This window comes from Geotrypetes seraphini, chromosome 12 (genome assembly GCF_902459505.1).
Source record: "Geotrypetes seraphini chromosome 12, aGeoSer1.1, whole genome shotgun sequence".
Classification (NCBI taxonomy): domain Eukaryota; kingdom Metazoa; phylum Chordata; class Amphibia; order Gymnophiona; family Dermophiidae; genus Geotrypetes; species Geotrypetes seraphini.
The window spans coordinates 29917692-29935376 of record NC_047095.1 but is presented as its reverse complement, the minus strand read 5'-3'; the positions used below and the strand labels follow the sequence as shown (position 1 = coordinate 29935376).

Genomic DNA, 17685 nt, shown 5'->3' with positions numbered 1-17685 from the left:
TACTGGCAAGAAAACAAATATTTTTTCTTTTCAAATGATTCTCTTTAAACAGTGTAAGTGGAATCTATCTGTTATATTTGCTTACGATTAGAATGTGGGCTTTTTGGTTAGTTTAACTATGAAATTGTTCTATGAGAGAATGATTATTAGCATCATTGTTTTATTAAAAGAACAGCGGTGGTCCCAATAATGGAAACTCTGGCCCTTAAACAGTGCCTTAACTTAAGCTCCAATAGGCACACTACTGGCGCCTAAGTTAAAAGCAAAATACCATTTAAAAGACCTTTTAAAACAAATTTCAAGGTGCCTAAAAAAAAACGGCACTGGGATTGTGCCTACGTAGGTACTTTATGGCACCTAACGCCACTGTAGGAGTGGCTAATGCCTTAAGGTGGTGCTTCTCTGATCCCTTTTTATATGGGGGGGGGGTTAAAAATGATCAGCCCCAGGTATCACATACCCTAGGTATGCCACTGTTGGGGGAAATTAAAAGATAATTTTGTCTGTGTTGAACGAGTACTACTACCATGCAATATCATCTGTGACATGAAAGTGGGTAATCTATGATTCTATGATGTTAATTTCTATGGCTTCCTTTTATTTCCCTTTTAGCATTTATATGAATATTTCCAGTCAAGCTGAAACTGGATCATAAGTTTCAGATTCAATCAGTCCTACTAAAGTAACAAGATCTATGTCCCCTTTACAATTTATAAGGCCTCCTTCAATAAACACAGCTTGATGTGCAATAAATATCTAATAATAATAAAAAGGTGATAATAAAGCATGCAAACCAACCTCAGGTCCCATTTCTCCCATGGGGCCACTATCACCTTGCTGTCCTCTTGATCCCTAACATAAAAATAACCCTTGTATTAAATATAATACAATTAGCAAGAAAATATTTGACTGTAACCCTCAAAGGTGATGGTTAGTAATGATTGAGTTTATGCTGGTTGGTTTTTTTTATTGTGACTTGAGAACAGTGTACTGAAAATGAAAATATAAATATTTAATCAAAATTAAATCTGATTATTAATATAGAATGAATATAATATAATAATATAGGGTGGGTGGGAAGGGAATAAATTTATATATTTGATGTTATATTAGAACGAAATTCAAGTGATGTATTTAATTTCAAATGTTTATTATTTGTACACTTGATGTAAGATTAAAAAATGAATAAAGAATTTAAAAAAAAAATTATAGCAGGCTATCTGTGGCAGTAGTCTCAAACTCAAACCCTTTGCAGGGCCACATTTTGGATTTGTAGGTACTTGGAGGGCCTCTGAAAAAATAGTTAATGCCTTATTAAAGAAATGACAGTTTTGCATGAGGTAAAACTCTTTATAGTTTATAAATCTTTCCTTTTGTACAGAGTTGGCACTTACCTCTCTTTGGCCAATTAAGCTTAACCAGTTGAGAGTTGAATATTGGCATTTATTGTTAAGTGCCGGCTAGCCACGCAAATTCAGACATGGCCCGACACTGAATACCAGGCATAATTTTGGCAGTGACGGTCAATATTTAAAGAAATTCTGACTGCCACCAACTGAATATTGACCACTTTATTTCTTCTTGAAATAATAATACACCTGTAAGTCAAAATCTATAGGAGTGAAATAACATCTTAAAACTATCTAGTTGCACTTACAGGCTCTCCAGTAGATCCTGTGTGTCCTGCATTTCCTGGAGGTCCTGTTAAACCCTATAAAAATGCAAAAAAATAATTTTAAACAAAAAAACCCTAGCACCCATGTCAGCTCCCATCCCCTTTCTCTAAGTTCCAATGTCGGCTTCCAACTCCCTTCTCACACAGCAAAATGGCTGTTTTGCTTCTGTTGCTCAGCTTGCCACTCAGCCTTTTGCTATTCAGTGTATTTTATCAGGGTTTTCTAATTGTAACCAAAAATCAAAAGCCCTATTCATAGTATACTGAAAATATTACATATAAAATACATTCCTGCAAACTGATGCAGTTGGTTAAGATGCATCTGATGTGCTGGCCCTTCGGTGGACTAACAGGTTTGATTTCAAGCTCAGGTCTTCTGCTCCTGTGGCTAGGGATGCCATGGAGGTGGCATTCACAGATCCTGCAGATCTACTGCACAATGGCAACAACATGGCTAGATATAGTGCTCACAATGGCAAATGGACTCTGGTTGAGCACTGTCATTAGAATGACAGGGCCATATTAAGAAGTGAGAAGGCTGCTTTCTGTGTGTGTATGTAGGGTAGGAGGCACTTTGGTGAGGTTTCTTGGATGTTCTGATGTTTGGGAGGGAAGAGGGGAGGGAGTGGGTGGTATCTGTAAAGTTTGTTTAACAAAGACTCAACTGTATTTATTCTTAGTAACTTATTGAAAGCTGATAAAGTCCAGCATGGTTTATCTAGTCTGCCCTGTAAAGTAGCTAGAATTGTACCTGCTGCTCTGTGCAGAACACTGGAAATTTGACAAGCTGAGGAGAAACTGAAGACATAGCTTCTCGGCTCTGGGAAAAATGATGGTCTCGCGAGCCAACATCAGGCAGGAAGGCACCAGCATGCGTATGGTATGGGTCCAGCCTAAAGATTTAAAGTGACGGCACACTTGGCAATATCTGTACAGGATTCTGTGGATGACATCACTCATAAGTGAGAATATTATAACTGCTTGTCCTCAGAAAAGAGGAATTTACAATAATATAGTAGCCCAATAGCAAGTAAGATGAGTTATGAGCTATTGAGATATGTTGATGTGAAACTTGGAGGGGCATTTTTGATACGACATCTAAGTCCGAGTTTAGACGTTTTATGAAGTGTATCCAAAAATCAAGTAGAGAAAATGGCCATTTTCGAAACCGCAGAACGTATATCTTTTTTTCCAAAAAACAATCTTTCTAAACGAGTTCGCCCTTAATGCGTCTATCTTTTTTTGACCATTTTTGAAAAATTAAAAATGTTCAAAAGAAACACACACATAATAAGCCATTGGCATGTAGGAAGGGTTAGCTATTCCAGTTGATTGGCCACACAGACATCTTAGCATAGCAGCGAGGCTCCTTAGGGGGCACTGTAGTGAATTTCACATAAAAGGTCCTAGGTACATATCTTACCATAACCCCCTTACAATGTATGGTGGAGTCCTCCAAAACCCACCCAAAGTCTACTGTACCCAGTTGTATACCACATCAATAGCCCTTATGCCTGCAGATGTCACCTATATAGTAACATAGTAAATGACGGCAGATAAAGACCTGAACGGTCCATCCGGTCTGCCCATTAGTGGTACTCATTTAAAAAATACATGATTTGATTAACTTGTCTCTTCTTTGATTCTTCTGGGCCATATACTGTAAAGTCTGATATTGTCCTAGGTTCCAAATGCTGAAGTTGCTGTCCAAGCTCACCTCAGCCTATCCAACCATCTTGTTGTTTGCAGGATATCTACCGTAAAATCTGGCCAGCAAAATCCTCATGTTCCATATTAGTAGAGTTCACACTGATACCCACCCCAGCCCATCCTACACCAAATCACTATATATGGGACACAGACCGTGCAGGTCTGTCCAATACTGGCCTTAGCTCTTTAATTTACATCCTTTGTTTCCTAATTAGAGATCCTCTATTTTCATCCCACACTTTTTTTAATTCCATCACCATTTTCCTCTCCACTACTTCCCTCAGGAGGGCATTCCAGGCATCTACCATCCTCTCCGTGAAGAAGAATTTCTTAACATTGCTCCTAAGTCTTCCTCCCTGTAACCTCAAATTATGCCCCTCTAGTTTTACCATTTTTTTCTTCTCTGGAAAAGATTTGGTTCTATATTAATGCCTTTCAAGTATTTAAACATCTGTATCATGCCTGTATGTGGGTACAATGGGATTTGGGTGGGTTTTGGTGGGGACACATATTCTGACATAAGTGTATTAGTTAGAGTAGGATATGGGCTTGAGTCCCCATCTCTATGGTTACTACACCGCCAACTAGGCTACTCCAGGAACCTGCTTGCTGCTCTATTAGGACAGGCCATAACACCTGTAGCTGTCATACAGGTATGTATGTAGTGTTTCATTCACATGTTTGTGGGATAGAAGGGGATCAGTGACCACTAGGAAAGTATGGGGGTTGGGGGAATCATGCTTTTATCCCTCCGGTCAGTGTCCTTTTTGGTACTTATTTGTTTTTAAAACAGGTCTAGTCCCAAATGTCCAAATTGTGCCCTGGACATTTTCTAAAATGAAAGATTAGATTTTTACATGGATAATCTTCTTGCTGTTAATTTACACCGAAGTTTGTACGATAAGTGATCAATCTATGCTTGTGAACTGTTGCAGAAGAATGTCAATCACATCTTTCAGCACCTCCTACCTCATTAGTGGAGTATAGTGCCCTCTTCATTTTGTACCAAAGCAATCAATCTCCACTGGAACAGAAGACAAGAAAAGGAGGGTTACGGAGAACTTTGCTGGAGCCAGTCAGGAAGCCACTCAGTACCGAGCAAGAGCACCAAAACACGTTCCTGCTTGTTGCTGCTCAGTGGCTGAAGAAACCCGATCTCGTGGCAGCCACCACTGACCAGGTTAGCAACGTGGCAGGAGCACAGAAAGCTCACTCCTGCCCCGCTGCACCTCTGGACCACCAGGGATCGGCAGAGGAGGTACGAGGAAGGCAGGGAGGGGAGAAAGGGTGCTGAGCCTGGCAGTGGCCTGGAATAATTCTGGGAGGGGGCGCTGGCCCGAATATAAGTTGGGACTCCCATTTTTGGGCCAATATTTTGGCCCCAAAATCCCAGTTTATATTTGAGTATATACGGTATGTAGCGTTTAAAGCCATGTGTTTCCAAAACAAATCCCAATAAACTCAAAAACACATTAAACATAGGCTACAAAGGTGACCCCTGCGGTACCTAGTCAGACAATTAATTGTTCTTTTTAACCCAAAATCATCAGAACATTTCCTACTATTCTCACAGATTCAAGTCACCACTGAGGGCATAAATATAATGTACATTATACAAATTTCATAAGCAGCATGTAATACTTTTGTTTTAATAATCTTAGTGTTGGGACCTTGATGTAGTGATTTGTTATTTCTCCCATTATTTAAATATTTGGATCATTACTATTGATTTATCAGTTTTCCTCTCGGCATCCAGGGACTGTACTTGTTTGCTCAAAATACCACTGCCAATCACAAAGTGGCTGTGAAGCAAGCTCCTATCTTGCACTCTGTGACTGGGGGCTTTGAAGCACAAATCTTGCTGAATCAGGACCTTCACTCTACCCCATCCCAAAAACTCCTTCTGTTATTCATTTTCAGGTGCCAGGAGCTGAAAATAGAGTGAGGAAACAGCCAACAAAACAAAAAATAGGAAAAAACCCCCCCAACTTCTATTAATGAGAGACGTGTAATAAGCTTTCTGACTAAACAAAAGGTAAAAAGTAAGAGATATGTTCAAAGTCCCTCAGGCAGCCACTGTGGTCACAAATCTATTCTCTTATTCCTTCTGAGGGCTTCTTCTGAAAAGCAGAAAAAACCTAGTCAAACTACCATGCCCAGTAGATCGAATGGGACTGGAATCAGCTCAGTAAAATTCTGCAAATGCCACTCTCATAAAGCTTCTTAAATGTTTTGTGCAGTGTTGCCATCCTACAGTCAGATGAAGCTCCACTGGCTCTGCCACAGCACTCCTTTCACATAGAAGCAATCCAATTACAGGACAGTCCTCACTGTCCTCCTTCCTCCTCACCACCAGTTTTGGTTCTCACAACATTCACCTATCCAGGACTATTCTTCTCATAGGGCTAGATTCACTAGGACACCGATTGTGTCCCGACCACTTTGCGACCCTGACCCGATTCATTAACCTTCCTCCCGCACCCGATTCGATCTGTGCATGCAAATGTAAGAACATCGACTGGGCTGGCAGATCCCAAAACAAGTGACTGCTGAGGACTAGTCGCACACGTCCCTGCCAACTCTCCTGCTCCATACCGCCCTGAAATCCCAGCCAATTTCCACCAGTCCTGCTCTCTGCCCTGCCCCATTTAACTCTCTGCTCCCTCCATGCTCTCTGCCATGATCCTGCTCTGCCAACAGCTCTGCTCCCTCTCTGCTCTCTGCCATGATCCTGCTCTGCCAACAGCTCTGCTCCCTCTCTGCTCTCTGTCATGATTCTCCTGCTCTGCCAAAAAAAGCTCTCTGCTCCTGTTTGCTGCCCATCCCTTCAGCGCGAGCCCGTGGTTTTAACCCGCTTTAAACCTGCAGTTTAAAACCATGGGCTCCCACTGCATGAATGTGCGGCAGAGAGCAGGAGAGTTGGGGCGAGTAAAAAAAAGTAAAAAAACAAAACAAAACCGGACAGTAAATGCATGCACAGAATATCTAAACAGGTAAAGTAGATGGTCTGCGCATGCGTCGGGATCGCTCTCCAGCGATCCGTGTCATCGGCGAGGGGCATGCCTCTGATCGCCCCTATTTGCATGAAGATGGTTGGTGAATCAGTTGGCCTGTCTAGGATCACCCACGGGTCAGGTAAGATTGGTGGGCTTAGTGAATCTAGGCCATAATCTTCAATATTACTAATACTGAGACCTCATTCCAGTGAACTCTAGCCCAGACAATTCTCCACATATTAAACAAATATAGTGGAAATTCCCAGAATGTGCAATACAATCATATGAATTATTGACTTCATCAACATCTAGATAACTATATCAATTGGCTCATCTTTATCCATATGTTTATTTGTGTCTTCAAAAGAAAGGTAGCAGACTGGTGAGACAAGACTTCCTTTGGCTAAATCTATTTTGGCTTTGTCCTATTAAACCATGCTTCTCTATTTGTTCAGCAATTTTATAATAGTTTTTACCATTTTGCCCAGCACTGAAATCAGGCTCACTAGTCTATAGTTTTCTGGATCACCCTAGAACCCTTTTTAAATACTATAGAATCTTCAGGTATCAAGGGTGATTTTAATGATAAGCTACAGGTTACTAATAGTGGATCTGCAATTTCAGATTTTAGTTCTTTCAATACTCTGTAGTATATAAAATTTGGTTGAGGTGATTTACGGGTCTTTAGCTTGTCAATTTGGCTAATTACATCTTCCAGGTTCGCCAAGATTTGTTTCAGTACCTTCATATTGTCACCTTTAAATACAATTTCTTTCATGGATAGCTCAATTACATCTTCCTCAGTAAAGACAGAAGAAAAAAAAAATCATATTAATCAGTTCACTGTGGCCTTGTCCTCTCTTTTGCTCCTTGATGGCCTAAGGTTTGCTCCTTGATAGCCTAAGGGTCCAACTGATTCCCTCGCAAGCTTCTATTTCAACATTTTATTTCTTTTTCACTTCATGATCTAGGTTAACAGTAGATGATTCAATAGTCGATATCCTAAATCATTTATTAGGAATTTTCTACTCTACACATGCTTTTGGAACAGTATGATAAGTTGATATGGAGATAACGGCAAGAGAATCTGGTCTACTGAAGCTCATTTCTCCTCCCCAGTGTTTTATTATTTTGTACTGTCAAAATGAGACCTCTCAATTGCCTCCCATTATGAAGGTTATACAGTTTGATTTTCCATATTTCGCTATATCAGGTCTACTGAAATAGAATCACATTCTATCACTCCTTACCAGTAATCCTTGATCACCTCTTTCTCCAGGACTTCCAGCTTTACCCTATAATTCAGAACATGATTTATGGTCAATATCAGTATCAATAAGGTCTTATAATACTAAGATAGTATTTTAATAACAGTAGTTAAAATAGTTCTGTCCCCATATTCATAGGAGCTGGTTATGTGTGTTGAAGTGTGTGTTTAATATTGCTTTTAACATGTATGCACTACCCGTGGCAGGTTATTGCAACTGTTCCTTTAAGAATGTGCTCCACCTGTGGATTGTGTAATGCTTTCAAATGATTGACAACAATCTAGCACACTAAGCTGGCAGCTTTTCTGTTATTCTCTATTGCTCTTTCTCTGTCTGAACAATAACTAGCTCTCTACGTTCCAGCAACTGCATAGCTTGAGGAGAGCACTTTCTCATTAAAAATTCTTAGTATTGTTAATCTGTAAAATCAAAGCATTATCCTCAGCAAGCAGCTGAAGTACCCCTCCCAGTCCCTGAAGCAGGGAAATACACTGGTTGAGAGTGGACATTGGCAAGAGTCTGAACTCTATACAAGCAACAAACTGTGTGTATATTTTCTTTTGCTTTTAGTCTGTATTAAAGATTTGCTTAAAGAATTGAGAATCCAGCTGGTAATATTCTAAGACTGCAGTGCAGAAAAGAAGAATGATAATAGGTGTAGGTTTTGGATACTTACAATAGGTCCATTAATGCCTTGTTTCCCAGGGTCGCCTCTTTCTCCCTAACAAAAATTAATACTGTTTGGTTTACTTGTATAAACATATAGCCACAAAATTTCCATCATTATAGTACATGAATTGTACAGAAAGGGTTAGACATTCAATTTATAGCAGGGGTGTCCAACCTTTTGGCTTCCCTGGGGTGCATTGGCTGAAAAAAATGTTTCTGGGGCCACACAAATGCGCAAACACTGCAGCAAGACAGAGGAGGGAGCCGGCAAAACGGTAAACACCCAGGGACAGCAGAGGAAAACATTGCAACACCCTCGACTGGGGCCACACAAAATACTTCATGGGGCCACAGGTTTGACACCCCTGATTTATAGGAAATACTTTCCATATATGCCCCATAGTACAGTGTAGACAGCATAGATTGATTGTTATTACCTTAATACCTTGCAACCCTTGTTCTCCTAAAGACCCGTCTGGCCCTCTTGGCCCCTGAAAAATTATAAATAAGACATTGAATATTATTCATAGATCTCTTGACCCCTATGTTATATATTTATAATGAATTGTGTTCTTTGTTACCCATTTATAATCCGCTTACAGAGCAAGAAGGAAGATTCACTTCATGTTTGCTATATATTTAAGTTGCACATTATTTAAAGTATTTGTTCTTTCCTTTTTTATTCCTTCTTACTCATATCCCTTCGTTTCCATGCCAAAATAATTGATAACAGATTTTTCAAACAAAATGGATTTCTAAATGTTTTTTCTAAATTTTAAAAAGTATTCAAAATTGCAAAACTGAAACAAAAATCTGACATAATCATCACTGAAAAATAACTTCACATCTGATTTGCTAATAAAAATAAACTCTTTTCATATTAAACCTGCTATTTGACTCATTTCAGACTGTAGCTTTATTTTACATTTGAGACTTTTTAACATCCAAACTTGCAACATTTCATATTTAAGATAGATCACAAAACCAAAACCCATCTATTTAGAGACCCAAACATATCACCCCTTTCCACCTACTAATCTTCAATAATCTCATGGTAACCAGGAGGAAAATTCCCAGATACAGTATGTTGCAGACATCCAAAAACTGAGTCTGAAAGGAGAAGTGCTGTTACAAGATTTCAACCTTCCTGATGTAGTCCCAACAGCAGAATCAGAAAGGAGCAAAGAGACTGTGGATGCCCTTTAAAGCGTTCTGCTTAGACAAATAGTTGTGTAACCCATGAGGGAAGGGATGATGCTAGATCTGGTGCTCACAAATGGAGAAAGTGTATCTAATGTCCAAGTGGGTGCCCACCCGGGTAGCAGTGAGCATAAGGTATGGTTTGATGTACGAGCCAAATAGGATTGTGAATTCACAAAACTCAAAGTCTTGGGTTTCAAGTGTGATGATTCCAGTAAAATGAGGTTGTTCCTGAAGAAAGAACTGATGGGATGGGAGGATATAAGGTAAATGGAAAGACTGTGGTCCAAGATGAAAGGAGCTATAAAAATGGCAACTGAACTCTATGTAAGGAAAGCTAATAAAAGCAGCAAGAGGAAAAGGGAACCTTTATGGTTCTCAAAACAGATGGCTGAAAAAAATAAAGGCAAAAGAGGCAGCATCCAAGGAATACAAAAGAATGCAAGAAAGGAAACACAGGAAAGAATACCTGATACAACTCAAAGAAGTGAAAAGAAAAATACGATTGGCAAAAAACGCAGGTGGAAGAAAAAATGAGAACTGCTATGTGGAAAATGATTAGGAAAAAGTGGACGCACTAAACAAATACTTCTGTTCTGTGTTCATGTCTGGAGAAGGACCATGGTTGGCTGACAAAGATGTATGTGGGAATGGAGTAAATATCGCATCCTAGGGCACTGAGGGAACTACTGCATAAAATGTCTTTTTATCAATGTATCATTGCTGAGTGTGAAAACATAAAAGTTATAGCTATATTACCAAGAAATTTGCTCCATTAAACAAAAATAGCAAATTTTAAGAAAAGCTGAGCTTTATGTAATCAGTGGCTTTGAGCAACCCAAGGATGGGCTTTAAAACATGTTTAAAAAATATTTTCTGATCAAGCTCAATCAATTTTTATGGGAAAAAAAGCCTTCAACTCAGTTTTTCCAACTTTTTCTGGACAACCCTGCTGCTCTACCTCTGGCCGTGGCATCATCTCCCTTGTAGCTGTTGATTCAGCAAAACTCTTGATCGCTTTACCTCTGGGGAGGTGCCATTGATGATTGAGATATTCAATGCTGATGCTAGGCCGTGAAATGAATATTTTGGTCTAAATTAACTGGCAGTTGTCAGGGTTGATATTTAAAATGTTTTAACCGGGTAGTAGAGGCTCCTGGTTGCCCTACAGCAGATATTTAGTGTTGCTTAGCCTGATGTCTGCTCTGATTTCTGTGGTACTCTCTGGTTGGTATAAGGGTAGTCTGGGGGGCAGAGTCAGGACAGAGCTGAGAGTTACCCAGGCATCACCGATATTCAGCAGCAGTATCTGGATAACCATCTGATTAACTTAGGTATCCTCCCTCCCTTTATCCCTCTTACTTGGAATTCTTCAAACCCTAATACCACCAGACCCTTCCACAAATTAAAACTTTCCTTCCCCTCGCTAAAAGGCATTTCCCATTCAGGAAAGCTAGGGACCTCCCTCCTCTTCAAAATCACTGAGCTCTGAACAACCTTACCTCCCCTCTTCGGAACCAGAGCTCCCTCCAAGTTTTCCACAAACATCTGAAAACCTGGCTTTTCTCAAAAATGTAAGCCTCTCTTCAACTTTGGTATCCCAAGTCCTCAAAATCTCTTCATATCTGGCATCCCTAGTCCTCTAAATATTCTTCATACTTCAACCTCTAACCCTTTATTGTAGTTCCTTCCTATTACATCTCCTGTAAACCGTGCCGAAGATGCGGTATACAAACCTAAGGATTAGATTAGATTAGATTAGGACAGCTATAAGGCTTTCCTAAATTAACCATGTAGCTATCCAGCTACTGCTGTTGAATATCGGTGGTACCGGGGTAACTCACGGCAGCTGCCTTATGCCTAAATATTCAGTGCTGATACCCAGATAGCTGGTCACCATCAGCTGAACTTTGACCAGTATATATTAATTCTTCTGTGGATAAAAGGATACATTTTCTTAGCACTATTGATATTTTTAAATTTGAAAAGAAGAGACAGTACAAATAGCCACATAAATCTATAGTTGCCAACTTATCCAGTTCTAGTAGTGACATTTTAGGCTAATCCAGCATTTCTGACAACTTTATTCTGTTACATTATAGGACCTACAACACTGATTCCAATGGCCAGAATCAAGGACTGCAAATACTATACTGTATTTTACAGAAAGGGTGGTAGATGCGTGGAACAGTCTCCTGGAAGAGGTGGTGGAGACAGAGACTGTGTCTGAATTCAAGAGGGCCTGGGATAGGCACATGGGATCTCTCAGAGAGAGAAAGAGATAACTGTTACTGCGGATGGGCAGACTAGATGGGCCATTTGGCCTTTATCTGCCATCATGTGTCTATGCTTCTATGTATTAGAGATGTAAGTAGCAAAGCAGAACTGGATTAAGATGTCTCTGGTGGATTTAGAAATTTAGCAGTTATGTAAATCCCTCAAAAGAATTTCAAATATACAGCAGTAAAAAATAAATGCTAACAACTTGCAGTTTAGGGTAAAAACACAAGTCTGCGACTAAAAAGCTAATTTCTGCGACTAATCATCTAATTTCTATGTATTTTGGTGTGCTGAAAACAAATAAAATATTGAAAAAAAACTCCTAGACATCATGATTTGCCACAAAATGCAAAATTGTCTTCAAATTTATCAATTTTTTAATATTATGGTTTTAACCAAATTTAAAGTCCAAATTACTATTAATTAATTCACATAAGTGCATTTAAGATATAAAATGCCAAAAAAACCTTAAAGGGGTTGTCCGAGTTAAGTAAAAAAAAAAATATACCACTGTAAATCTGATGGTCAGCAACATATACATAAGCTAAGCAAGTTTTAGGGAAAAAAATTCTATTTCCTCATTTCCCTAGTTTTCTTCTGGCCTTTTGTTATTATTTGCAGGTAAACAATCTCTGCCCCTTTCCCCCTACAAAGGGTGAATACAAGTGCTGCTCTGAGTGACATGTCTGACTACTGGGATACTCAGCAGCATGCTGTATGTGTAAGCCTCAGCCCTGAGTCTGTGCTTTTAATGGTAGAAGGGGTTAATCTTTCCAGAAGAATCCAGTAGGAGGGAGACTCAGGGCAGATAGCAGAAGCTCCAGTCAGTGCAGGGGGGCGTGGCCAGCACTGTGACGACTCATATAAAGACAAAGAGCTGCTCTCTCCTGCAGTCCACACTTGTGCACGAATCATCATCAGGTTCTTGGTTCTAGGCTGTTCATACTTTTTTATCGCAGTTCGTGTTAGCTTGTCATTCTTCAACTGTTATGTTATGGCTCCGCAAAAGTGTATTAATTCGCCAGACAATTTCTGTTTCATCTGTGGTGAATATACAGTGTTGAAGCAACAGCAGAATATTACAGACTTTGTGAAAAAAGTATACATCGCATACTTTGGACTAAAAATTGGAGCTCAAGATAAAGTTTGGGCGCCTCATAAAGTGTACAAACGGTGTGTTGAGGACCTCCAAAACTGGTTCAAGTGTAAGAAAAAATCTTTCCTTTATGGGATTCCTATGGTATGGCGAGAGCAAAAGAACCATAGTGATGACTGTTACTTTTGTTCATGCGATGTGAAAGGGTTTAATTCCAAATGGAAGCATTCCATTTCATACCCCAATCTTCACTCAGCAATTCGTCCCATCCCCCATGGCACAGATATACCAGTACCCAAGTCCCCTGCTACCTTGGAAGAGATACCTAGCTCCAATGAAGGTGAAGTTATACCTGAACCAGATAAATCAAGTTCTTACTTTGAAGATGATACAAGACCAAAATTGTTTTCTTGGGAGGAGATGAATGATTTGGTAAGAGACTTGAATCTTCAAAAAGATGCCGCTGAGTTATTTGGATCAAGGCTGAAAAGCAGAAATTTATTGTTGCCAGGAGTGTCATCTTCATGGTTCAGACATCGTGAAATGGAGTTCGTTCCTTACTTCTCCCAGGAAAACAAGTTGGTTTATTGCATCGATGTCGAAAGTCTGATGGGTCAATTTAAAATCCAATATGATTCAAAGCAATGGAGTCTTTTTATAGATTCTTCAAAAAGACGCCAAAGACCCAGCTTGTTGCCCGAGCAGCATGCACAAGACCTTCAAGTCCCCACACACTTGCCAACCATGGTCTTCATATTTAAGTTTACGAAGAACCAATTCCAAGTTCTCGTAGGTTTCCTTCAAGTGTACAGAATAACCTGCAGGTATGGAAGTGTAAAAACCACCATTGTGGAGTAAAACTGCTTTGAGAAATCTCCACAATGGTGGTTTTTACACTTCCATACCTGCAGGTTATTCTGTACACTTGAAGGAAACCTACGAGAACTTGGAATTGGTTCTTCGTAAACTTAAATATGAAGACCATGGTTGGCAAGTGTGTGGGGACTTGAAGGTCTTGTGCATGCTGCTCGGGCAACAAGCTGGGTATACCAAATACCCTTGTTTTCTGTATCTATGGGACAGTCGAGACCGACAAAATCACTGGACCAAGAAGAGTTGGCAGCCGAGGGTGCTAACAATCGGTGAAAAAAAATGTCCTCCGAAAAACTTTGGTACCTTCCCATAAAGTTCTTCTACCACCTCTCCACATAAAATTGGGATTGATGAAGCAATTCATAAAATCACTTCCAAGAGATGGAGATTGCTTCAAATACTTGGTCACCAAGTTTCCAGGCCTGTCGGAGGCAAAATTGAAAGAAGGTATGTTCGTCGGACCAGACATTAGAAGGCTTATAGTTGATCAAGAGTTTGTCAATACCATGACGGATCCTCAAAAAGAAGGGTAGATTGCATTTAAAGAAGTTGTACAGAAATTTTTAGGCAATAACAAAGATCCTCACTACAAAAAGATCATCGGATGAATGCTGAAAGTATTTCAAGCTTTAGGGTGCCTGATGAGTTTGAAAGTGCATTTCCTCCAGTCCCACCTTGACTACTTTCCTGAAAATTTGGGAGCTGTGAGTGAGGAACAAGGTGAACGATTCCATCAAGACATTAAAGAGATGAAAAGGAGATACCAGGGAAAATGGAGCATTACAATTGCGTTGGACAACCAACCATTGGGCTTTTGTATTGTGATCCTCTGCTGTTCCGGTTTTCCAGTATTGTTTTCTCTACCTGTTATGTTTTCTGCTTGTTTTGACCCTGGTTGTTGTTCCCTTTGCAATTGCTAATAAAGACAATTTCAAAACAAAACAAAACCCAATGATGGCAGACTACTGTTGGATGCTTCAGAGAGACATTCCAGATGCTACTCACAAGCGTAAATGCACCAAGAGGAGCCTCACAGGGAAGAAGAATTAAGTTTAGTGTGTGTAGGTGAGCTCATTTCAGCTCAAAAAAGGATTTTCATGAAAAAATTGTAATAAAACTTTATTTTTAGAAGTCTATGTCCATTTATTTTGAGGTATTGCCTTATTTAACATAGTTACCTAAATTGTCAGGAAATGTGATGTCCTATGACAAAATAGAGGTCATTTTCGGATTCAGCGCACCAAAAAACATAAAGATTACGTGGAATAACCAAAACAGCTCTTGAAAAAAATTTTTTTGCAGACCTGTGAAATTATCAACATGGGCTATTGTCAAGGCAGGTTATTATTGTAAATCCCAATTATTAGTACTAAAGTGGGACCTGTGCTAAAACAGCACAAATTAGTGGTAAAATTACACATCTTAACAACAGCTTATTTATACCACATACAACTATGCACTTTCCATATCACATACATAAAATCTTGTTTTCCTCCGATTATCACATATAACATAGACACGTCAAGACATCGTTAATCGTCCCTATTATAATAGGGATGGCGCATAAATTGAAACAATTCAGAAGTACAAACAAGCTTTAAATCATACATTGTCAGAAAAATTCTAGAAGGCGATTATCAACTGAAATATATCTTAGCATAAGAAGGCATTGGCAAATAATTGAGCTTTCAGCATTTTCTTAAAATTCATCCTCCCCATCTAGCATATTTCTGGAATGCTCTTCCTATCTATGTCCATCATAAACTTCTTTAACTAGATTCAAATCAGGTCTCAAAACTTTTCTTTTTAAAGATGTTTATAATATTTTTTAAAAGCTTATATATTATATATTTTTTTCTTCTTTCTTTTTTCACTTAGGCTTAGAATTAATTTACTTTTTCTGAGTTACTTTTCCCCATGTAATTCACCTTTGTTTTCTTTCCTATTATGATAATGTATTTCTTTCCCTTTTTCCCATTTCGGTTTTCCATTCCTTCCCTCGTCATTCTTTATCTTGCTACACCAATTGTTTTTAATCTAACACATTTTTAAATTGTAAACCGCACAGACATCTGATGTGTGGTATATCAAGAACTAAATAAACTTGATATGAGATTCCATAAGATATAAAATTGTAAAGAATTCTCTCTCTTTAGGGTTATGTCTACCTTAATACAAAAGTTTCTAATAAACTTGAGTATAATAGATTTTAACCTTCATCCTTATTAATGTCTGATTCTTTAATGCAGAGCATACAAACAAGATGCTAGGAATACCTTTCTACTGATAGGAATAATAGTATGAAGAAGACACAGTGGGCTCCTTTTACAAAGAGACGATACCGATTAGCGGTGTGCTGAATATGAAGAAGCCCATTCAAATCCCATGGGCCTCTTTGATTCAGCCACTTTGCCAATTTGTAAAAGAAGCCCCGTTTGTTCTACATCACAATACTGTAGAATCTTCTAAACCCAAAGCTGTATTTAATAGGACACCCAGTTTTGGAAGTAGTAAGGGCTTGTGCGCTATTCCTGCACCCATGCTCTGCCCCCATATATTCCACCTCAAAAAAAAAAATTATTACATTTTTTAGCACGCAAATATTTGGAACTTATTGCAGGATGCCTGAGCACATCCAATGATATGCCATTTTAAACTGCATTAGGCATGCATTCACGCCTAATGCATCTTAGTAAAAGGGCCCTTTAATGATGTGAAGCAATTAGGTGGAAAAAGCTGTTTTGATCTCTTTCCGAAATGATTAATTTTTTAAAATACTATAACTGTCCATTTATGATAATGAGCATTGCATTTTCTAACTGCATTAAGGAGATAATTGCACATGTGAATATACAACATGCCTACATACTTACACATCTAAGTAGATTTAAAACAGTTAAACACTGTTCTGTAAGTGTGCATAAGTGGCGTAGCATGTACATGAAAAGTGGGCATTCACACGGGTGAACATACCATTTATGTTTGCTACTTACAGAATACTGTAGGTTGCATACGCATTTTCCAGATCTACAGCTGTTGTAAAAGCAGGTGGCTAGATTTTAGATACCCCAATACCAGTTTACACAAGTATGCTATAATGGTTACCTAGGTGCTCAGATGCCCATATAGATTAGGCTCTCAATGGAAGCAACCACTTATAGAATTACCTTCTAAATGCAATGTCTATTGAATTATACAATGAACATTATGATTATGAATAATCTGGCTGGCTGAGACACAGGACTTTAAACTCTTGGATAGATCTTGTTTCACTGAATTGACTATTTGGAAACTTGTAAACTGCTTCTTTTTTCAGAACTGGCATAGAAAAAGTAAAACCCCTAAAACACATGTTATCTTATAACAGGTTTAATCCTTTCTGGACACAGTATTTATTGCCAGTTAATCCCCTGTCTGAGTAAAAGGACCTCAACATTGCTTTATACTGTCAACTTCACCAGAAGGAGCACTAGCTGCCAGTAAATATACTGAAGGGCTATTTATTTTTTAAAGTAAATTGGCGACAAATTGATTAAATGATGCAATAAAGCTGAGGCATTTAATTGAAAGGATGTTTGCTTCTCAAAAATTACTATTATTAAAATTGTACAAGCCTCGTGTAGCTTTCACTTCAAATGAGTTTAAATTGAATTCCATTTGAGTTTCAAATATATATAAAGGTGTTTAAATTTCAAATGGAATGTATTTCAAATCTGCTGAGGAAACATGAAATTACAGTGCATATATTTCCCCCTCAAAATGAACAAACTTTCAAACCAATCTGCAGTCATCTTGGTTGGATTTTCTGGGCACGATCAATGTACATACAAATAATGAGAGCAAGTGTGAACTAGAGAATGACACGGGGACAAATTTGTCCCCTTTCCCACAGAAACTCAATTTCTCTGTCCCGTCCCC

The 17685-nt window shown here is 38.8% G+C and overlaps 1 protein-coding gene across 3 annotated transcripts in view; it reads right to left on the bottom strand.

Annotated features, from left to right (window-relative positions):
• Positions 1-17685, bottom strand: part of COL24A1 (collagen type XXIV alpha 1 chain) — a 460026-nt gene that overhangs the window by 134740 nt on the left and 307601 nt on the right. For all 3 annotated transcript variants that reach the window (XM_033916356.1, XM_033916354.1, XM_033916355.1), the window contains exons 29-33: positions 8756-8809; positions 8326-8370; positions 7632-7676; positions 1658-1711; positions 799-852 (exon numbers count right to left, since the gene is read on the bottom strand). In XM_033916356.1, coding sequence (XP_033772247.1) covers positions 799-852; positions 1658-1711; positions 7632-7676; positions 8326-8370; positions 8756-8809 — 252 coding nt within the window. The remainder of the gene's footprint in view (positions 1-798; positions 853-1657; positions 1712-7631; positions 7677-8325; positions 8371-8755; positions 8810-17685) is intronic.